The sequence below is a fragment of the Aulonocara sp. 'chitande type north' Nkhata Bay genome, linkage group LG5 (genome assembly GCF_057382095.1).
Source record: "Aulonocara sp. 'chitande type north' Nkhata Bay isolate Kocher_YH1m ecotype deep benthic linkage group LG5, A_spYH_male_GT1.1, whole genome shotgun sequence".
NCBI classification, from domain to species: domain Eukaryota; kingdom Metazoa; phylum Chordata; class Actinopteri; order Cichliformes; family Cichlidae; genus Aulonocara; species Aulonocara sp. 'chitande type north' Nkhata Bay.
Window position 1 is genome coordinate 18,933,795 of NC_141348.1, and position 24,668 is coordinate 18,958,462.

General features: G+C 41.0%; 1 protein-coding gene across 4 annotated transcripts in view; it reads right to left on the reverse strand.

Moving 5' to 3' along the window:
• plxna1b (plexin A1b) overlaps positions 1–24,668 on the reverse strand; it is a 181,332-nt gene that overhangs the window by 28,128 nt on the left and 128,536 nt on the right. For all 4 annotated transcript variants that reach the window (XM_086291844.1, XM_086291842.1, XM_086291843.1 and 1 more), the window contains exons 11-16: positions 16,668–16,764; positions 13,897–14,087; positions 7,410–7,561; positions 4,524–4,647; positions 4,262–4,398; positions 1,393–1,560 (exon numbers count right to left, since the gene is read on the reverse strand). In XM_086291844.1, coding sequence (XP_086147970.1) covers positions 1,393–1,560; positions 4,262–4,398; positions 4,524–4,647; positions 7,410–7,561; positions 13,897–14,087; positions 16,668–16,764 — 869 coding nt within the window. The remainder of the gene's footprint in view (positions 1–1,392; positions 1,561–4,261; positions 4,399–4,523; positions 4,648–7,409; positions 7,562–13,896; positions 14,088–16,667; positions 16,765–24,668) is intronic.

The window sequence follows — 24,668 nt, forward strand, 5'->3', positions numbered from 1 at the left end:
AAGCCGATTGTTAAGGTTATTTAGCCCCAAGGCTGACGACAGTGCCTTCTCCTATCCTCAACCTTTCATTCATTCCACTCCAAATTAGACTCCTTTTCCACTCACACCTGTTTCACATGATGAAAGATTTAGAAGTAAGAAGTGGAGTAAGAGCTGATACTTCAAAATAAATATCTGAGATATAAGATAATTTACTATGCCTTATCCTGAAAAGCTTTTTATGTGAACTGTCTGCACAAAGTACAGTTACTTTTGAAAAACAACTTAATACTGACAAATCTGAACGAAAGGCGAACATTATTTAATTTGCTGAGCATCTTGGAGCAACTGTGTTTAGATTATGAGATGCAATGTTTATTGGTTTTTCATTCAGGATTTACTTTTGAACATGTTTTCAGAGCTGTAAATGAACTTTTATTTAGTCATTTTAATTAAAGCAGCAGGAAAACACCTACCAAAACTTACACATGTGACAAAATAATTGGAACCACTACAGTACGTTTGAAGTAAATGAGAGAGTCAACAGTGTGAGTGTGTTTTGGTGTGTTTGCTGGCTTCATTTCTCAGCTGAGAAGTATGGGAGTTTCTAGGTCATGCTAGTAAGCCCATTAGCATGTGGACACTTTTTTCCCCCCTCTCTCTCCACAACACAGCTTGTGTTTGAAGAGGAAATCTTCCTGTGGCTATGTAGACTCATTTCAGTAAGTCAAGTAATATTTACAGATACATCTCTGCTGCAGCTCATCAACTAGCAGCACTGCATCAGGAGTCTCCTTGACTGCTGTTCCTGCTCTCAAAGATTTGCTTTAGAAACATAAAGATAAACTGAATAAATAATATGTTTAGAAAAGTAAAACAAGTGTGACAACGGTGAGGGAATACGCTCTCCACAAAGTTCACATTTCAGAGTAGTTGAAAAAAAGCCAATAATTTGCTCTAGTCATCACCGGTGATTAATAATGTATTCATGCGTTTGTATTTGTTTTGTTCTGTAGCTCTAGGTTCATCAAGCAGAATTGCAGATAAAACACTGTATTGATATAAATTATAGATAAGGAAATCATCACATGATATGCTGATGCATTATACAGTGAATGTTTGATAGTTCGCCATATGAACGAGTGAGCAAAACATTAAAAATACAGTAACTCATGACAATACACCTCCATTTTCTAACAAGTGCTCTAAAATATTCAGTGTTTATCACCTTCAGGGTTGGAAGACACTATGTAAACAATGAGAATTAATTGATAACTCAAATATAAGACTGCATTGTCTTTGCTCTTCTATACAACACAGAAAAACAAAAACAAAAAGACAAACATGAATCCAAAATGTTCAACTATGTTGTCCTGGAAGCAGCACAGGGAAAAGCTCTGATTGGTTCCTTACCTGGCGATACTCCAGTCAGGCTCGATCTTCAGGATAGTAGGATCTTCTGTGTAGCTGAACTTGACCTCTGGGTTTCTCAGCTCAGCAGCATTTATGTCCACCATGACAGGTGTCTGGCCCGTGGCCTGGCCTGCTGGGGTTACACATACTATCTCCTTGGTGCTCCGCCTGAAAGTGAGGGAGATATAAGAGAAGACAAGAGAAAAGGAAGTCACAGGCTAAGGTGTGTCTCATAGTGATTGAGTTAAAGATTAATACTAATAGTTCCTGGAAACAATGAGTTTTTAGGCACCCCAAACAGAAAAACACAATTACACAGGAAGGAAACTCTTGTTCATCCTTTTAATTACTTGTAACACAGACACGGCGGTGACTGTCATACATCCACAAGGCCAACATCTTTCAGTCTGTCCAGCCCTGGTTTCGTCAGCCTGAATCATACACTGTTGTACTTCAAAGCCCTCACACTCTCCCTCTCTCTGTCCGTCTCTCCTTCCCTCCTTTGCTTTCTCTGGCTAACAGATCTGAAGTGGCAGATCAGGCTGGTTGTCTCTCTGTGTGATGTAACTCCCTCCCTTGCAGACAGCCAGCCAGCTGTGACCTGCTGTGAAACTTTGCGCTGCTGCCAGAAACTTTGTGCTCCACTCCACTGGCTCATTCCACTTTCCCCTCCCCATCGAGGGAAGACACTGCTGGAAGAGAAGCGGTGGGGATGGCAACCTATGTGGGCATACCTGTGTACGTGCACAGTGTGTTGATCAAGTGTACTGTGTAGAGGGTTTGTGAATTTCCATATAAATGCTGTTCACAGGCACACGATTAACACTTACTCGGGGTGTAAGTATGCTTTTTGTGTCAGTCGACGTCTGCCAACGCCCTACAAAGCACTCAAAGAATGTGCAAAAGGTTGCGCGTATGAGTGGTGCAGACACGGAGGCAGGTGGGACAGTATGAAATTTTGAACATGAGAAGAGCAAGCTGATCTGTACACAGATCCTCCCCCACTATCCGCTGTGGAAATAAAATCCACATAAAACAGAAGATGGAGAAGATGAAAGAACAAAAATCCATTTTTGCGTCTTTACTGGGATTTCGGGTGGGGTTTGGCAACTGAACAAGAACGGACATATTGGGAGTCTTTGTCCCAGGAGGAAATTTTATTTTATTTCCTTTTACAGGGTCCTCAGAGGGAAATGCTGCTGAAGAGGGGATGAAGACAGACGGGAAAAACTGAAGGACGAATGGAAAAAAGAAAAAAGAAAAAAAAAGGTTTTTCACATTCCACTAGTGCTGTGTTTCCATGGAAACAGTTTTCACAACGCTGTCACTGTCAAGAGTGCCAGTGGTGCCGCGTACGTATTTTTGACAAGGTTGCGGCCACACAAAAGAAGCCAGAAGGGGACACAGAAAGGAAAAAGGAAAGAAAAGGGGTTGCACAGGGAGATAAGAGGATGAGTGACTCGGGGTAAATAGGTTTTGATTAAAGCAGAGGCCCCACTGAATACAAAGACACATTAAAGAGATAGACTCAACCAGTTCATTACTTTGGCCATAAAGGTTATTGCTGCTCAGTGAATGAAAGGCCAAGACTATTATGTTCACCTTTCTCGGGATGTGCTACAGAGCTTTAAATTGGCCTCTACTTTTGCTTTTGATATGATATAAAAAGAACTTGATGGGTCCAAGCTTATTAGTTTAACCTGTCACTTGTTGCCTAAGAGAACGGAACCACTACAATAAAAAAATACCACTCTAAAGCAAAGAAACAAGAAAAGTGGAAACAAGGAGTATTCCTATACCACTTCCTATCTGACAAACATAACCTCCATAAGGAAGCTTCCATCAGATAAATCTTTTCAGTATATATGCGATTGTTTTAGGGAACTAACAATCTTTTCTGTGATGTTTTCTTGTGCCATCTGCCAGACACCATACATGATTGGATTTAGTTCAGAGCCCAGTTTTTTGTGAGTCTGCCAGCAAGAGACTCAAAGAAACAATGGAGTTCTTGGCTAGGGGAATTAGAGTCATATCACATTGGATCAATGTCTCCTCTCCTTGAAATCCAAACACAACCTCTTGCAGACTGAGTGACAAGTGAAGATAGCAGAGAAAGATCATTCCAAAAACTAAAAAGATGGGAGAAAAATTACATATTTCAAACATCGGTTCAAAGCAGCAAAATGTAAGTTACCAATTACCAGCAACACCATATCATTCCTTTTAAATTATAGTCATATCTTTGAGAAAATGTGGGCCATGCACTTAAGCCATCCACAGCAGAAGTGAACAACGATATCGGCTTCACTGGGAAAGGCTACACTGTCATCCTGCTGGGAATTACAGCACTGCAGGTCATCCTGTTACTCGCTGCTTTTGCTAGTCCTGCACAAATCGAAGGCACTGACCAGGGAAGAATGTCATACATTAAAAACAGGGAATAACTACAATTACTAAACGCAGCAAACGGTGGGAAAAGTTGGCAAAAAACAGTAGCAGATGTAGGCAAAATATTCTGCATTACATGGCTATTATTTGTCTAAAGAGCAGAAATAAAACAGCTACACTTTAACCCAGTAAATCAGTAGTAAATCTGCAAACATTTGTTACAACATCTTGAAACGGTAAGGCCAAATGGTTCCTCTTCACTGTTTGGAGAGCTTTAATCAACATGGTCCCCTGCCTCCACAGCAGCACAACACAAATTTAAACTGTCATTTTATTAGAAAAATCAGCCTCTATAAAAACCTTACATAAACAAGAGTTCTGTGACTTTGTTGTAAACTGCCCCCCCAAAAAATCTTCAGGTTGAAACACTTGAACTAAAAGAATATACTGTAGATACTCCAAGCACTCTGGATTAACTCACCTCTCGAAACGGCAGGGGTGAAGTCCAATCTTCACAGACACAGCGCTGCCCGCGTTGAGATGACTGCCATCAATAGTGATCCTTGTTCCTCCAGATAGCGGCCCGGTGGAAGGATGGACTCGTGAAAAATATGGGGACTAAAGAGGGACACAGACAGAGGCCGAGCAAGTTAAGCGTCACTTATCGACTGGACTGTGGCTGCCAAATACATGTGTTACAATCATCCAAAAACACAGTTGTAATATACATCAACAACATTTACCACAAAAGTGAAGGCCTTGCTTGAGACTGTTTTGTAGTCGGGGTGACTACAGTCTCTGACACACACTTCCACCTGAGCCTCCTGCACTCTGTAACCTGTTGCATCATTTAGCCGACACACAATCCTGAAAACAAGAGGAAAAAAAGTTTATCACTATGTAAACGAGTGAATGTTTTCAGTTTCAGTGTTTGCTTAATAGTGTGACAACTTGGTCAAAAAAAAGGGACAGAAAAAAATGAGGAATACTTCTTTTCTGCTCTGTCTAATCAGAAAAGCATTCAGATATTTATGAGTGAAGTGTTTCATTAGTTTCCCTCTTATTCATAAAAAATAACAAAAACAGACTAAATGTTCTATTAGAGATAATGTGAACTGCTACGAAACTAAAGGCTTTTCTGTGTGTGTTCATGCATTAGCGTGTATTGTAGAACCATAAGCTGCGCACTTGGCCTTGGGCGCTGGCTAGCCAAATGAAAATCCACAGGAGAAATGATTGAACATGGAGAGGAATGGTGGTGTAGCCCACAGGGAGAACACACACACACACACTCATTTCATGTTTCACCCACTGGAGACATAGTTGAATGTTAATTAGCTAGAGCGCACGAATGAGACAGAGAGAAAGCACGAGAGCGCAAAGGAAGGAGGGAGTCAGAGAAGAAAGGAGAAAGAAAGAAGTAAGAAAGAGCTTGATTAATTGAACAAGCTCATATCCTACACATCACCTCAGCTTCCCCTCCCTGCGATGAGTTATTAAGTCTCCTGCTTCCATCCACCCTGCAGGTGGCCATGGCAACTGCATCGCGGCCGCAACAATGAATTTCACATTGCGATGCTGTGCGTTTCCATTGTTTTTACTTTCCCTTTCATTTATTCGCTGTCCTCCTGCTATGACAGAGGCCATGATTAAAATGCTGGACAAATCTCAGTTAGGAATGCAGCTCCGCTTGCATCATTATTGCCCAGATGACAGGTGGCTACACTGAGCTGGTATTACGTGGTTAGAAAGTACATTAGCTAAGATGACAACAACATAAATTATGCCTCACTCAATCAAATAACTTTGGTGGAATGTAGAATGTTAAAAAATTAAACATATGTCAAATTGTCACATAGTAACTACTAATAAGGCAATAAAAAGAGGGAGCTTAGGTTCTGTTTTTCTTCACTGCTGGCAATGATTTACTTTTCTCAAAGTGAAGTTAAACCATGTAGTGAATATTTGATGACTTAGGTGGGAAAAGGCCACACTTCCTTGCAATCCAATTCTTTCCAATCATAGAAACTGATGTAGAAGAGGTGGCAGAAGCAGAAAGCCAGAGTGAGAACAAGGTGTCTACGTTTTGCCCAACAGTCATTGCACATCCTCTTGTCTTTCGCAGCTGACCTTTGACCTGTGCCGTCTATGCTGTGACCCCGTCTTGTTTTCTGTGCTATGGCTCTGATGGGGTCACAGGAATGACGAGTGCAAACGGGACACTAATGGCACCGTATGGCTAACATCACTTTTAATTAGCATGACAGCCTAACTGCTAACCGCGCCCTCCTCTTCCTGCGGGTGCTATGGCAACAGGCCAAAAGCAGCATTATTGAGCTGGCCGGGTTAAACGTCACCATCTTGACGTTTGGATGTGATCACTTGGAGAAAATGAACATGTTTGGAAAAAAAAAAGTTAGGCTACAGCACGGCCTCGTGATAGAAGTGAATGTAAAACTGCTCCGCTCTGTCTGAACAAAACAACACACGAGTTTATAAATTATAAATCAAGACTGACATGTCACTATGCTACTCTAAACCCACTAGTGAGTGTGGAACAGCATTCTGTTTTCCTGACTGTCAAACCATCAAAGTCACATTTCTTCTGGTTTCTTCTTAGCGAGGGTGGCAGAAAGAAAACCAAGTCTGCTGGGACTGTGCTGCAAAACTCAGCAAATGGGGCATTTTTGTACAATGACAGCAACATGGTTGGAAATAGAATATTGAGGACGCCTCCAACTGTGACGAGCTTCACCAATTCTTTCCTCATCAGAAAATGTATCTTGTCTGCTTAGATGAATACAACATAAAAGAGAAAGTGGGACTCATCTTGTAATTTCATTGCCCCAGTATTTGGAGGAGCTATAATGGGGCACTGCCAGTGTGCCAGTGCCCCAGATTTCTTCTTATTCTGAATGTAATTTAATTAATGATTCACATGATATCGTTTACACGTGAAATAAAGAACATTTTTTCAAAGAGGCACCCTGTTAACAGTTAAAACAAAGAGCTCAGTCATAAACTGAACATGACTGTTATACATTACTCTGAGTTCTACTCAGGATATACAACTGCAGCTATTAAATGGGAGTTAAATTACATCTGTGCAATCTGCTGTACTTCACCATTTCCCAGAAAACAGTAAACATAACTTAGAGTGTTCACATGACAACCTTTCATGAAGAATAGCTTTCAGTAGATGTATATTGCACACTTTTGATAATATTAAATCCACTTATATCTAAAAATGGGTCAAATTAATCCTAATGAGGCGAGTTATATGAGGTATTTCAATGCTGCTTGACCTGACCTGAGCATTAGTTGAGTTGAACAGGTTTTATTCAAGTTGCTGTCAGAGTTACTCGGACTGAACATGTACAGAAAGTAGCAGCACCATGCACAGCTTGAGGCTATTTGTGAGGAATTGGTTTTGTCTGTTAGTGGAAAACAGCATTTAACCTTTGAAGGTTTTATGAAACAAAGGTCTGAGAGAGTCACAGCGTTGTGCTTAGCACTCAGTGTCACAACAATAGGGGACAAGACAAAAAAGAAAGCAATGAGTTTTAGAAAGAGTGAGGTTTAAAATCAGTGGGTGTAACAGGGTGAAGAAAGAGACAATGCCAACGTACTGCTCAGCGCTAATGTATTCGTCCTCCTGAGGGTTGCACGCCACTTTGCCGATACGGACTCCATTCTGGATGTCTTTGAACTGTAGACCCAGGTTCTCACCAGTGATGGTCAGCATGGTTCCTCCCTGTCTGGGCCCAGTCTCAGGATACAACTGGGTGGTAGACCAAAGAAAGGAGGACATAAGTGAAGCAGAACAACACATGTGGCGTATATTGTGTTTAAGCATGAATGGCAGTTTACTTAGGTCATTATGGTCATGTTTCATTCTGCATGAATTACATTCTTGCTACCTCATTAAGCACGATGAAAAATGACCTTGAATCCATTAACTCCACCTCAATTCAGTCAAACATTCACAACTTGCCAACTCGCACACTTAACCTGGACCTACCCATCAAACCCTCACTTACGTCCCTCTTTTAATGTTGTGAAGATTTATAGGCTGAATACAATTAGAACACATAGTGACCCCTGGTTTCTGCTTTTTTTTCCCTAGAGGTCTGTGACAGGTGTACGGAGGTGCTAATGGCTACCCGAGGCTAGCCTAGTCGCTAATCATGGCTCTATTCATTCAGCCCCAATGCAGACAATGGTAATCAGTCTTTACTAGTATAATTAGGGCTAAAGCTAATTGGATTAGAACACGGCGGGGCAGTGGGGTCATTTGTTGCAACAGGGAGGGGGGTTATTGGGGGAGACATTAGTGGTTGGATGTCATGGAGTGGGGGTGTAAGTTGCCACACACAAAAAAATGTATAAAAAAAAAAAAAAAAAAAGATTGATTATGAATCCTGCTTTTTTTTTTTTAAACACAGAAATCTTTTGCTTGGTGTAGAAAAAAGTTGCTGTGTGGCACACAAAGCTCTACAAAGACACAGACAAACATGTCAACATTGAAACAAAGGGGTAAAACAGTGACCAGTCTCCCATATGTTTTATTTGATTGGACGGTTCAACGGTCACCAACAACTAGAATATGGGCCACTCCACTTGTAAGTCTTTAGTGGCGCTGGAAGCCTGGTGAAACACTGACTTAAAACGGTTAATATTTGTGCCATCCAACAAATTACTGAAAACCGTGTGCCGCTATGTCAACTCACTCAATTTGACCTCCATATCACTCTTTGTTCCTTCAAAGGTCAGCACTGTCACGAAGATTCATTAACAGTTTGATTCATTTGTCAAGCTTCGCTAAAGCTGAACCTTACGCTGTGCAAATTTACTTTTTCTCTATGAAGAAATCCTTTAATGACAGTGATTCTAGTGAAATTAAGTGATTGTGGTCAAAACCTTTGCCATCTTTAAAAGTGGTGCGACTAGTCCTTTGCTTTAATAAATTTACAAATTTAATCTTGTGGCGGAGGTGTGGTCCCTGGCGCAGCTGCAGGGGAGGAGTAGTGCAGTGAGCTCAAGGGGGCGGTACCGGGAGGCAGGTGAGCCACAGGTGGTGGCGATTGTGTGATGACAGTGTCTTCTTTCTGTTTGTCTATATGTGACGGCAGAGTCGAGCGGGAGAGAGAGCTGGATCGGAACGAACTGCTACCTGTGCAGAACTGTCAAATAAATACAGCTCTTAAGAGCAGAAACATTGTGTGTATCGCATACTTCACAAATCTATTTTTTAAAAAAGGATGGGAATACACCAAGTGCTGGAAAAGGTGACAGCAGGGATAATGTATTCAAATATTCAGGTTTGTAAAAGAAATAATTTAATAGTTTAGGAAATACTATCAGCAGCCAGTTAGCTTAGCACAGCATAAAGAACAAAGGTGGTGGGGAAAAAAGCCAGCTCAGATATCTAAATCATTACAAAATCCAGCTATCAGCACCAAAAGTCACTAATTAACATATTATGGCTTGTTTGTGTAAAACAGAAATATTATAACATGGCAATAGGTAGAGCCATTGCAGCTGCCACATCTTGTATTCAGTCTTTGTACCAAGCTAAGCAGCAGTCGTAGCTTCATTTTTACCACTCAGACATAATGACAGTATCAATCTTACTGACACCATGCCAACAATGAAAATATGTTCTGCAATATTCAGCTTCTTTAAAGCTTATCTACAGTCTTACAGATTAATTAGATTAACCTCTCAACCCACTCAAATATTTCCCCACCTGGCACTACAATGATACCCAGTCTAACAATATGGAAAAGGTGGCAGGTTAGTAAAAGCCACAGGTGTTTAGAAAACCACTAATACAAACACACAATGGGAACAAAGCCCAGTGTCATGCAAGCCAGAAATGAAATGCTGCACATATTAATTAATGGCTATTTATCAGCTGGCACTCCATCTTGAACTTGTGTCTTTTATTTCAGTCTCTGTCTCCGTCTTTGACAGTGTGCCCAAATGTATAGATTTTAGCTGGAGACAAAAGAATGACTGGCATGCAGCAGTGCTCAGTCACAATCTTTAGATATGGTAATCAACCTCTCTTTCTCTATAAGCACTGGCTTATCAAGCACATAGACACACAAAGACACAGAGTGAGACGCATACACGCATGCACGTTGTTCCATCCACAACCAAACAACACAAACAAAGCGCCCTTTTTGATAAAAGCCACCAGCCTAAACACTCGCTCTATTCTCCTCTCACCATCATAACGCTCTACACTCATTCATACTCGCTTTTTTCTCTTTGTGGCTGACTTGTCCCGATGTATTTGAGGCTTTATGTCAGGCCTATTGTGGATGGCTAAGAAGCAGTGCACAGATAGCATCTGCAAATTAGAGGAGGAGGAGGGGGAAGGGGGAAACGGGCAAGGGACACGGGGGGAGATGATATGAACATGGTGTAAGGCTTCCAGAGTTTATCTGTGATATGAAAGGCTTTCAAAAACAAAAACTCACAAGCAATCTGATAGAGGCAATGACGTGAAAGAAGAGAGGGATCAAATAAGTCTTTAAACGTTAAATGTTTCCATGTGACTGAGTCAAACAATATTAGCTCTGAAGATGTGTAGCCTTATAGAACAGGAACAAATCTGTGTCAGAAGTCAGAATCACATCGGGGCCAATTATATCCCTCTGGCTGAACTCTGATCATTAAACAAGTACACAAGCTTAATTAGGACATCATCGTGGCTGACATCCAGTTACAATCCTCCCCTTTATGAATGAGCACGGTAAGTATTTACCCAACAGTGGGTAAATACTCCTATTTTTGTAACAGTGGGGGCTTACTTTTTAGCTCCAAAATACAATCAGCAAATCACAGAAGCATGGTCAATCAACACCCGTAAACAGAACAATATCTATCTCTATATGGATAATAAGGAGGTTGCAAGCAAGAGGGTAAGGAAGATAGAAGGTAAGGGAACAATGAGACCAAAGGATGAGATTTAAAATAAGGGAAAGGAAAATGAAAAATACTGAATAGTTAATAGATAGAGGAAATAGTCGGTGGAAGGGATGGAAATTTTAAAAAAGTGTTGCCAAAAAACCATAAAGGATGAGAAAAACAAATGTGACTAGCTACAAAAAAGAGATGGGACATAAAGAAAACTGGCAAAGGCAAAAACCACTAAAGCAGTACATGAGGGAGAAATGATAGGCCATCAGATCCATTTATGCACTTTAATACATATACAACATCAAGAAACACTCACACATAAACACATGGAGCTTACCACGTGCTAAAACCCTAAAAATGCAACCCTCCCACACACACAGACTGGAATGGCCTGCGTTGTTTTAATTGGTTTCTAAGGGCTAGCTGTGATGCTCTTCCTGTCCCCTAGGAGATGGCAGGCAGGAGATGATGGATAATGGAGGGCCAGGCAGCATCCAGGGCCAGTACCAGGACACTGCTGTGCTACACTGGGACACAGTGGCATAGAGAGTATGTGTGTGTGTCCCTATCCATGTGGCTTTGAATGCCATTTTGAGAATATAATACAGACTACCTAAATTGTAGCTTACTTTATTTTCATTTGGAGGCTTCTGAGAATGTGTGGGCACCATTGTGAGTCTTGCTGGCTTGTGTGAGTGTTAGCGCAGGCTCAAAGACACACACACAGGGAGTATTTTCTTGCTTGCTTGGAAGGAAGTACTAATTAATCTTTGTGCACAATGTCAGTGCACAAAAACGCAGCACAATAAAAATAGCACTTCATCAGCTTAACAGCCAAATTCTTACAATGTCTAAAATCATCATTTAGTACCTAAAACATTAATTGCTGAATTTGGAGAGAAGTACTAGGTGCCAAAGCTGTTAGTGGCACAGTGGCCACACCGCACACTACTGAAAAATATCAACTGGACAATAGCCCACTCAGAAATAACACTAAATAAGTTAAACACTTGCTGCTCTGACAGCTCTTACTGTGTGTATGTTGTGCACACATGTGTGTCTCCAGTGGTGTTTCCTCCCCAGCTGAACACACATTCCTTGGTCCAAATGAAATTAGTGGTTAATCCACCAGCTATTGGCCACACAGCAGTTAGCATGCTGCATAAATGAACAAAGCAGGCTGAATCAGGCAAAAAGAAAAAAAAGATGAAACAGGGAAAAGGGGATTTGACCAAATGGTTGGTAAGAAGTGGAATAATATTCAATTTGTGTGGCCAATGTGATGCTCTTTGGGGGGCGGGGGGCGGGAGAAGATAAAATGGCGGATGAAAAAGGAGAGATTTTCTTTGTCATCTGCAGATGTTCTTTTGGCGTTAAATGTCAAACTGTAAATGTCAAAGGTGGAGAAGAGAGGTGAGGCCAGCGGCGCAGCTTGGTGATAACGCTTCCCCCAGTGTCTCTTTCTTCTCCACTTCTTTGTCTCTTCTTCTGCATTCTCAAACTTGCAGTGCGTCTCTTCTCCTGCTGCTTTTTGAAGCTCTTTGCCAGCTTTTTGACTGCCACCAACATCTTGCCCAAGGGCAGGATTTACCCCTACATATGCATGCAACGGCACATGCTTGTGAGCACAACCCCCCTACCACCTCCCGTTTCTCTCCCGCAAGCACGCACACACAACCCAGTTGCCTCTGCATGCTTGTTTCAAAGAGATAACTGAAACGAGCACGAAGAGAGAGGGAGCATTAGCAAATGGTTTTATCTATGTGCCAGAGCTCCAATTAACCAGTATCTTCATTACACATTCAAAGAGACGAGCCCGTGTCACACAGGAAATGGACTGAGGGCTTCAGTCACACAAGTCAACATCAATGAAATGAGCATGGATATTAAACATATATTTCACACTCATTTAAGTTGAAGAATTTAGATGATTCTTCAGCTTATTTGAGATACATTTAAAGGAAGAAATGCTTGGCTGAAAGTTTGAATCACTGTTGGAGACACAGAAAAAATGGAAGAAGACAGACTGACGAGAGGGCTGAATGTCAGGACGCGTCTCACACAGCAGTGCATTGCTTTCAAACCGCACTGTGTGTGCACTAGTCCCAGTGGTGAGCTGTAGGAACTGTGACCCAGGTCGCACTCAGACGAGGACCACCGCCACGGTTACTAGTGGCAACAGATGGTTACGCTATGGTGTTTAGACGCCTCGGCTCTGCCAGCCTGTCAGATGAACACATGCACATGTGCACGCACATATTCAGCACCCGTGGCGGGACACAATTAACGCACTACCACATCCTCGGCTTCTTTGTCTCTCTCCAGACAACCACCCTCCCTAACTCTTCATTTAGGTGCATGTGTGTGTCTGTGTGCGCTTCTGTGTGAAGCCGTCGTCTCTGATCTCGTCAGTGTGTTCAGTCTTGGAGTGTGTGAACTGCCTCCTCCTTGCCAGCCCATCTGTGTTGCTGTTGCAGTCTTAGTGTTGGCTTCTAAGTTGTCTATCCTCTCTGCTGTCTGCCCTCCTAGGATGTCCCCTTCACTCTCCGGGGCCAAACAATGACACAGAGCAGGAAGACTTTTCAAAGCTCCTCTTTTGAAAAATTTGTTTTTACTAATGATCTGGCTTGGATTCTTGTAGAAAAAACACATAAGAGGCAATCATAGCCTGCTTACAAGTAACATACTGTAATGTGAAGCCTCTCTTCTTAGACCCCTGAGTTGTTTGCAGTGAGTTGCTAGGTCATGAACAACCAATCAGCAGCGTGAGTGTGTGCTTTAGCAGTGCTTAGAGAAGCCTATTCTTTTTACCTTGAATTTAGCTGTTCCATGCAATGTTGTTTTTAAAGTGGGCTAATGATGAATGTGGACACTTTATGATTCACATTCTTTGCTCAAACAGCTTTCATTCAAAAGGGTTTTTGAAATGTTGTGATATAATGAGCTGAGAAATTACAAAAAAATAAACTATTTCTGCTTTATTTTTCTCTTCAATTTTGTTGTGTCAAAGAGAATATTTCTGTTGTGCACAGTCCACTCTGCATGTAGTTATATGTCTGGATATAGGGGTCTGTGTGCATGTGTGGGTACATTTGCACAACAAGACGTGTACCATCTGTTATCTTGGAATCATGCTTAACTGCAATACAATATGTGTAAGCATGTGTCATTATTATCAAGTCTTACCTTGGTGATCTTGGGGTGAGCACAGCGGCTGTTTCCTGTTGTGGCATGCATCCAAGTGCTCTCTGGGGGAGTACACTCCTGTCTCAGGGAGCACTTCTTTTCCCCAACGCACCAGCCGCACTCAAACCTGGGGTTTGCCTTCAAACACATCCCACAGCTATCCCTCAGTGCGTAGCACTTATACAGGTGAGCTGAAGAGAAGGAGGGAGAAATGAAGCATCATGAAATTATTACTGTTGAACTGAGGCTACCAAGTGAATAAAACATCCAGTCAATATAATATGTTAGAAATGACAGGGTGTGCTAGCGGTTAGCACTGTGGCCTCAAAGACATCAAAGAAGGTTTAGACCTACTTCCCAGCTGGGACCTCTCTGTGGAGTTTGCATATTCTCCTTGTTTTTATAAATCCTTGCACCAGTCTCTTATGTTGCTGCTTATCAGCTGGATTGTAACTCCCCCCAGTCAAAGACTATCTTATTTTCAGACTGAAATAAGCAGATAAGAAACCTGACAGTTTTCTTTTGAATGAAATTAAATTGCTTTATTTTCACTTCCTCAGCTTTGTCATAAAATTTCAAAACTTCTTCAGTGTCACTGAGCCAAAGTTGAGTTAAGGCCCGATTTCCCAAAGGCACGAGGAACAGAAGAGTAAATCTTTCCTCTCTCTTTCTCTGCTATTCCTTCCCCAAATCCCATTGGTCATGGAGCAGCTTTAAAGAAACCCTATGCCAATTACTGGCTGCTAAACGACTCGCCTTTAATTACATTAACCTATCAGTATTTAAGATGAGTGAGCATCACTTGCACTCTACTAGATGATTATCATCACTGAGAAATACAGAGGTGGCTGGCAGTGAAGGGAGAAGAAGACGAGAGTCATATTTAGGCTGTAGGTCACTGCCTGATGTGTTACATTTGAGTTAACACACAATGCACAAAGTGATGAAGTAAAGACTACAATACTACAGACACGCCTTTGTTTACATGGTACAAACACATGTAGACCAGTTACACCACTCATACTGAGAGATATCTGACATTTAAGACTACAACAGCTTGCTTGGCTCAATTAGACTACAAAGAGCGATCAATAAACAGCACAGAGTGATGTGGTGTTTCCTTACTGACAAATGGCAATAATCACTAACTCACAAACATGTAAGATATAACGGCAAATTCTGGCATTAAATACTACATCCAAAATACCCATTACTTGTTGTGTCCTTAAACATTAATGAGTAACAACCAGGAGCAGACTATGCTACTCCCTCTGTTGTACAAAACTCAATGTGCTTGTCATCCACAGACTATATCGAACTGGCGATGATGTTACTTTACCTCACAGCAGGGGAATAATGTTACATCCCCCACTGTGCTTTACAACCCACAATAATTACGAAGACAGCATTATAAAGACTTTTACCAGTAATTATATCCAACAGACATGATCTCATTGTCTTCTCCCACAGTGGTGCACTGAGAATGTATATGAGTTTAATTATTACCCCCCAAGGTTCCTGGATGAGGTGTGGTTTCACATTAAATCAAATATAATGCACTCTAATACAGTTTAAAGAAATATATATGTCTTCTATGCACTATCACATTAAAATAACACAAGTCAAGATACACACGGATGCCTACAACACTAAAGAGATTAACAAACAGGAAAATGCAACAATATGCATACAAAACATGGTAAAAATCTGTTTAAAATGCAAAGGGTTATGTGTTTTTGAATATTAGTTGGTGTAAACCTAAGACACTAACAGTGTAGCGGTCTTTTGCACCTCGACTCATGACGCTTGCCAATTTCTGCTTTGTTCAAATTGGACAATTTGCAAACAAAGCAGAAATTAGCCTCATTGCTCTACAACATGCACACACTGTACATCCCAAACATGGCTCAATATACTGAAATTTAAAACATTTAGAGAGAGAAAATATCAATTACATTGATCCCTTTGACACTAGTTGCTACCCATTAGCCATGACAAAAGAGTCTCGTGGGGTGGAACCTGAGCCTTGACGGACATAATTATTATTCAATATATGCATTAGTGAATACAAATGACCAAAACTAGAATATGTGAACTCTCTGGCATTGACAGAAGATTTGAGCACATTCCTTGGGTGCAGTGTTTAACTGTGCTTTTTCTCTTTTGTTAGCACAAACAGTTTAATAATGTGACTGTTTTGCCTCTTCTACACACAAATACACACACAGTCATCTAGATACGGTTCTCAAATATGTAACTGTGAAAGATTGTGTCAAAATGTAACAGTATCTATGGTAATTTAAAACAGCTAACCAACTAAAAACACCCACCCACTAATCCATCCATCTGGGTTGTGGTGGGGGTGGAGCCGTCATAGGGCAAGAGGTAGCTGTGGACAGGTTACGAGTCTGTTGCAGGGCCCAGTGCATTCACAGCTATGGCCAATTTAGAACCACCAATTAACCTAACATACATGTCTTTGGACTGTGGGAGGAAGCCACTCAATCTCTCAATAGGCCAGCAATGGCTGCTTTTTGACTGTAGTATTTGGGGGTAATGTGCCATTCATGAAGCAGAAAAGACGATTGGGTGATTATTACATAATACATACTGATTGGAGTCATAAATATAATTGTTAAGGTTAAAAAAAAAAAAAAAAAAAATGTTGTACGTCACTGTAGGACACTGAATTCCTTCCCGGTTTCTAAGACAAATCTAACGCATTCAACCACATTCAGTTCCTACCATAAGTAACCTTTAATATTACTCACCTTTAATGTTATAGGGGTTGTCAATGACAAAGTTTCCATTCCAAACTACAGACAGGTCGACAGGCAGGTCGCTGATGTCATTGCCCTCATAATTATACTGAAATATAAAACAAAGAGAACAAGATTACAATTCATACTCATCCATTCAACATTTTTCTTACATCAGCATCATCATCAGAAAACATTCCATCTTTCAATAAAATTCTTTCAATAAATTCATATGAGCGAGGGAAAAAAAAAAAAAACACAGCTAATACCAAGAGCAAACTCAGTTAAGCTAGTGGTTGGTAGTAATGTCATACCCTGCGGTGCTCACAGAGTTGAAGGGCCATAAAAATGAATGATGAGAGACAGGCTATATTGTGATTTTTACACATGGCACATCCGCCGCTGCCTGGCAGAGCGCAGAGTTGATTAAGAGATTGGAATCCCCATCACTGTATGACTCATTCCATTCCAGTGATGAATGAAATGCATAATATATCTCTGACAATAATATTCTCATCTAATTTCATTTTTGCATCCTGAACTAATAAGAGTTGAAATGTAATTGACTCATCGTTGGCATAATCAGTTTTACGGAATTGCTTTAAATGAGACAACAAGCTTCAAAAGCGGTGATGTGATGGCGGCGTGTTAACTGAACGGGTAACGGAGAAAAGAGCTCCTATGAGTCCCTGCCCAAACTCCCAACATATAAATTATCAATGACAATTATCACCAGCAAATAAAATGCCGCTTTAGAAATTACACCGCCTCCCCAATAACCCCTGCTGATGTGAGGTAAATACAACATCTTCATCAAGAACTTCACAGACTTCACCGAGACAGGTTTTACATTATTAACGTCTCTTTTGTTAGCTGTATTTCACACGACATAAAGCAGACACTATATGACAAGATGGGTGTGTTGTCAGCAGCAATGTTGAGGTGACGGCTGGTGAGACTTCAGATAATGGCCTAATGGTGCCCAGCCCCTCTCACTACCTCTGGTATGGTCAGTATCTCCAGTATCTCCCTGGGTGAGAGATAGCAGGACTTTTCTCTTCTAGTAGAGTGGTGATAAAATCCAACGTGAAAGCCCCAAGCTTGGGGCTATGAGCCCTCAAAGATTGAATCTAGCTACAACTTTGCCACTATGTGATATCACCCACTCCAGTGTGATACTGTGAGATTTATCCTGACATCTGTAATAACAGTGAATTTGAATATATTTGAGGGAGGAAAGGACTAAAAAATGTGCACTGAGAAGATAAGAAAATGAGAGGACACAGCAATGTCACAATGTGTGAATGGCTGATTAATTCTTTCATCACTTTTTTTGTGATTGGATGATTTACATTTAGCGGGCCCTGAAGGCTGAGACGCTGATATCCGAATAAAGAAAGACGTCTCCATGCATCTCAGAAAAAATACCACTTTGCTCTTAGAGCTGATTTTAAAGGCAAATTCTTTCAAAATGTGTTTTCAGGCTCACTCTAATTTATTTAGCAGCTGTGAACTACTGAAACTTTTACTTGAGCAACTCTACCTGGAAGCTGGCCTACAGAACACTGAAGAAAAAGAAAAAGAAAAGAGACAACTTTTACAGTCTCACTGTAGATATAGTAAGTTCTGAATTTAGACAGTGCTATTGCATTACAACTAGATTTTTAAGACAAAACATTAGCCTTGGCACAGTACAAAATAATAAGGTAGGGTGTGAAAAGCAAAGTGGATGGGCAAACAGAAAAGAAAAAACCGATAGAAGATGTGAAAATACTTGGAATTTGTGATCAAAAGCTCAGAAGTGGAGTGAAAACAACAAAAAGATGGTGAAAAGGAAGGATGACAAAGAGGGTAGGGAGAGGGGGTATAGAGCAGGTAATGCAGCAGAAAGGGTGAAAGGGAAATAGCGAGGGCAAGATGGATAGAGAGGTGATTGTGTGTTATTCTGTGGACACCATTCATTTACACATGGAATAAGAGGCCGGGGCTGGGCTGTAAGCGCGTGAGCTGGTGGGGGCTAAAGTGAAATTGGCATTTTCAATTTGTTCTCTGACATGTCTGCCTCGGTCTTTTCACACATTCCTCTGCCTCTCCTTCTCTTGCAATCCTCCTTTCCAACCCTCCTTTTTCTCTTTCCCTTTCCCTCTCATTATTCCTTCCCTATACCTCTTTACAAACCTCTTCCCCTATCAATCTTAGCTTGACTTTCTCTCATCTGCCTCAATCCCCCCCAAAAGGTCCACAGTCAAACAAGGAAATATGAACCAGATTCCTTATCAGATATACCAAACATTTCCAGAAAAACACATGTGCACACTGTACTATAAATATATGTCCGGCACATGGGACTCCTTCCAGAGAAGGATGCCGGCAAATTCATCAAAGACTGATCACATGGTCTGTACAGGAAGTAAAATATGATGAATAAAAACACATGCAAACACAGGAAGATAGGGCACAGCAAAAACACATTTTGGACATCAGCTATTATTTCTCTTCTGAAGTTTGACCATATGAACCTCTTCAATCTCTCCCTCCCTCCTTCCTCATCGCTCCACCACAAGACCACCCAGTCTGCCTGGGAACAAGAGCACTTCTTCAATTGGTAAAGATGGAGAGAACGTGTGAGTGTGTTTGAGTGTATATCTGCATGCAAGACAATAGGAGAGAAGAACGGGGAGAAAAAAGGAAGTGCACAGGGACACTGCACTGTGAACATGTGCAAAGAGTGAAAAAGCATCAAAGCATCGCAGCGAGAAGGAGATAAAGAGGCAAAAAGAGGCAGGAAACACAAGACATCTGGAATAAAGCTGAGACATAAAAGCTAGAGATGCAAGTGGGAGAAAGATGGTGAGAGTAGAGAAGAAGGCTGTTAACCAGCCAAGGTCAGCTTTGTATTTGGAAATTGCTCAAGCTGATGAAGGGGTTCGAAAATTATCAACCGCTCTCTGAACAGTCAGTTGTGTTTACACTAAGCAGCAGGTAGGTTTCTCATAATCTGTAACATGACACGAAGGTTGTTAAATTGAAGCAGTCAAAATCAAAATGGCAAATAAACAAAATTAAACACTGTTATCCTGAATGCTTTATTTTGTAGAGATTAACAGGGAATACTGCTATATAAATAAACCTGAATTAAATTAATCTAAACACACAAACAGAGAGAAAGGAACTCGCTGCAATACCAATATGATAAAGAATAACAAAAGAAAAACAAATTACCAAAATTTCAATTACTTGAATACCAGACCATTTCTTTCCAAACCATTTTTAAAGACAAAAACATATCTATACATCCATCTGCTGTATTCCCACAGGACAGAAGACTAGCTTTAGTTAAGGACAAGAGACCGAGGTGCCATTTATTTCTGCCCTTGCTTCTCTGCTGAACAGCAAATTCTAAGAGAAGGCCTTTTTCTTCTTTGACCATGTTACCAATTTTACTCAATAAAGTAGAATAGTAACATATTTTAGATGTATATCAGCCTCTTAACACTGATTTTTACCTTGTTGCCTAACTCAAAATGTCCACCACAAGTACACATCAATAAAACACCAAAGCTATCTATCCTCTGTTTTTTGTTGTTTTAAATCTATGATACAAGAATTTGCCCATGTCTGTATATCAGTCCTCAAAGAAGAGTCTATATTGGGAACTGGGACAACACAAACATGCATATTTAGTTAGGGAGGAGAGTGTATGTGCATGTATGTGTGTTAAACGGGCAGCAGAGAGTGGGGGAGCCATTGGAAAGGTTAGGTTATTATCCAGAGCTCATCTTCTCTCATTGCACCAAGGGCTTATTAAACTTTTATACTGAACCACCACTGTTGCACAACACAGCGTTCAGGGAATACACACATGGGCCTTGGACAGGGTTTACGCACATCATACAGCAAATTCCAGTATGAAAATTAAACACCAAGAAATAATTCTAAAAAACAAAGTCACATTGAAAAATGGAACCACAAAATCACTACATTTTACAAAGAGGGCACACAGAGAGAAAATTAGAGATGCAGAATATTTACAATGAAAGAGCAGATGACAGAAACAGGAAATGGAGATTCCATAAAGGAAACAAGAATATGCAGTGACAACAAATAAGCCAGTGTAACAAAAAAACTAAAACAAAGAAGAGAAGAGACATTTGTCACTGGAAACTAAAGAATGGGAGGCAGGTGTAGATGAATGAAGGAGATGAATAAAGGTAGGGTGAAGATGGAAAGTAAGGCAGGTAACAATGGGTAAATTCTATGAGAGCCACAGCCTCATAATTGGTCATTTTGAGGGTGTGCTAAAAAAAAATATCCCTTTTGCCCAGGGCAGGCCCATGCCTGGGATATGTATGTAATATGTGGGTTACCCTCTTCCTCTGTTCACAGATTTCTCAAGGTGATCCAAAAACCATTAGTTGACATAACATAACCTTCAACCTACATCATTCTAGTTCTGACATATTCCACGGTGAAGTAAAGTGAAATGTGTGTTTGCCAGCCTAGATAAGACTCGGCATACAGTGGATGTCCAAGTCTTGTCGTACACACCATCAGTCTTTTATATACACACACACAACTTCTGGGCAGATATAGCTTCCTTATCAAGGATCAAGTGGTAATCCGTCTTATAGTTTTGTGTTTGTGTGTACGCATGTGCGTGTGTGCATGTGTACGGTCAGGCGACAGAGAATCAGCCCCTGCTCATAATAGGAGCCTGTTAGCCAGTGCTAATCGCTAATGCTAACAGGATTGGAGCATGGCTGGGCCCAGTTCCCCAGCTTATCTCCAGCACAGACACAATAACGCACATGTGTGCATACCCGTTTGCACACATGCATGCTTCCTTCATTGATGGAAAGAAAAAGAGAGGGGTGGAGGGGAGAAAAATGCTGGGTTGAGGGAAAAATAATGCTGCCATAGTCAATGTTTCTTATTTTTCAGCCTATGCATTAAGCTAGTGTAAGCTTGCTAAAATTCTCCCAGGACAAAAGGCTGATTTTTGGTAGTTGGCAGAAATGTCCAGATTTTCAGTGGCGTCAGACTTTTTCTCCTACCTCAACTTAATGCCATTCTTCTGGTGGCCACTAACTAACTTCTCTGCCAAATAACACATATGTATGTATATGCTGGTCCCATAATGAGGAAATACAGACCACATTTTGATTTGACTCAGTAACTCCAGTAGTTTGCCATCACTGAGCGCACTCTCCATGACATTAACAAAGCTAACAACAAATATGCAACAAATAGAAGACATTAACTGGCATTAAATGACAAACTTTGTTTTTATGCAGCCCTTTATCACAATATGCAAACAAAATAACATTTAAAGTTTTACACTGTCTCCTCCACTGCGAATTTTTCAAAATGAAGTCAGCATGTGCAAGCCATGCTCTCAGTATTTATTACAAATAAGGTGATGCTGCAACTTAACTTAATGGTTTAATTAATCACAGGATTTCCAGGAAGATTTACCAATTTCTAATATTATATTTTAATGAAAGACTTTAATCTCTTATAGAATGCCTTGCTTATAGTAAGATGCTATTACTGACAATATGTTTATGGTGCTTTAACTGCACAGGCTCATTCTGTGCACATCGATATTTGTAGAACGATGAATTTTCTAATAAAAGGTAGGCATCTTTTGAATGTTTACAAGGAGAAGAAAACTGATTCTTCTATGGCAGCATACTGTGATCAGAAGGTGTTTGACATGTATGGCCACACTTCAGACAGTCACATGAAAAGAAAAGTGTGCAAATGCTCTCTAAGAGATGTGAAAGTAAGCCCAGGTCTTTTCTCTGGCTTGACCTCCTGATGGTCTCTATTCTCACCAGGGTAATGGCAGGAGAGCCTTGCTATAACAATCCCTTCAGCTTTTCAAATGTCTCTTCAAATAATGATTTAGAAAAAGTGCAGCACTGCTATGAGACAAAGGATATGTGGAGTAAATGTTACAAATTGCAGAGATGCAGGGAGACGGAGAGAAATGAGAAATAGATAAGAAAAGTGGGGTGGAGAAGTTGGCATATGCAGATAGCTGTGCTGCAGTTAATTCTTATTTATCCAGGACAGCAGCGTGGGAGCTGTGCTCTTCACCTGCCAGAAGGGAGGAGAGCAAGTGAGCCAGCAACAGGACAGAGATGAAGAGGAAAATGAGGGAGACACACACAGTATGTGAGAGGGAGGTAAAAAAGGGGGCACTGCTGGAGAGGGAAAAAAGAGCACACTATAGGAAGGTCATTGTCTGTTCTTTCTCTCACTTTGAGCTGCTTTAATAGAAGATGGGTCAGCGAGCAGTCAGATAAATGCCAAATAAGCACAGATGAGCAAACACAAGATCTTGTTTAAATATCACAAACTTAAACAGATATGTACACAAGTAATTTGAGCTATAGTAGGAAATCACATGATCAAGACTCATGTTTCTCCCAGCTATAAGATCTACTAAGACAAATACATTAACTTTAAACAACATTGTAACAGATCAGATGAGTCTGGGCTGCCACATGATGATAATCTTTCATCTGCAGCTATCCACAGTAAAACCCAGTGAATGTCTACTGCTTTTTCCCCAAATCCATCCCCACACAATACACACAGAATGTGCAAGCCAATTAAAACAGTGTCAGTGTGTGCTGTGGCTGAGTGCAATGCCAGATCTAGTGTTTATATCTCATTAAGCTGAGCTAGGCCATGCCAGGCCAGACTGTACTCTGCTCTTCTGCACCAACCCTCCACCCAACAGCACCGAGGCCCTCATTAGCCTTTTCCTGCTACTTTTAGCACTATGTGTGTATGAATATATGTGCATGCTATAGTGCGTTTATATTTTAATTTTTTTAATATGCAATTTAGTACTTTAGTTTTATTGTTCCCATAAAAAGTCAAGAGTTTAGTTTGTATTAGGACTGAGCTTCAGCCCTCTCTCTCTCTTTCTTACAAACACACACACACACACACACACATCACAGGGTGTGTGACACCATTAGACCAGTGTGGTTTGTGTTAACCACTCTCCCTGCAGACATGTTTAGCCTCTTCTCTAGACCTCTGTTTTCTCAGTCTATCCATTCATTCATCTATTTATCCATCTTTCTTGTCTGCCATACTTCTCTCATTTCCCATCGGAAGCCAGCAGACAATTTGTCCTCTCCTCAAACTCTCTCACAGTACAGTCTCAATACACCCTTCTTCTTTCACTTCTCCTCCTCCTCATCCATCTTGCACACTGCTCTCTACCTCTCTTTTTCCTGGAAGCTCTGGCTAGAAACTTCCCTTTTGTGTCTTTTCTTTTCCAACCCCGCTCTTCTTTGTTTTCCCCAACACAATCTTCCCCAAATCAGTATGGTTGCTTTCTTCTGCTCTCTTCCTGTATAAGTGAGCTCATATGTGCATACACACACACACACTGATACAGGAGCACTGGTCTCCACTGCCCAGCAGCAATTCATCATCATTTTATCTCCCTTAATTGGATGCCATCAGGACCCCTGATACTTCGCATCTCTACTTTAACAAACAGCTGCTCTCTATACACAGAAGCGAAGCACACAGACACACACTCTATCCCAAACTAGATTTTCTCCTCCTGCCCCCATGTCTGCTTTTTTTCTCCACTGGTGAAGGACTGGGAGAAAGAAGGTGATGGAGTGGCCGAGCTGTTTATCAGACAGAAGGTAATGGTGTAAGGCCCGCTCTGATATTATCTGTCCTCTCATTCCTGCCCTCCGGGGAGAAACAAGGAAGAAGGATAAAGAGGGAACTGAGGGTAGGAGAATGGAGATGCACAAATGGACAAAAGGCTAAGAACACATGAAGATAAAAGAACAGAAACAAAAAGTCTTGAACAGTTTGACTCTCGTCTCTCACCCACAACCTTCAAACGATGTCCAGCTGCGCTACATCAGTCTGTCTGACCCAAGACTGCAGTCATTTGTGTGTGAAAGAATTGTGTGTACATGTGTTTGTTGCTCCAACGACCCCTCTGGCACTATGAGCACAACTTCC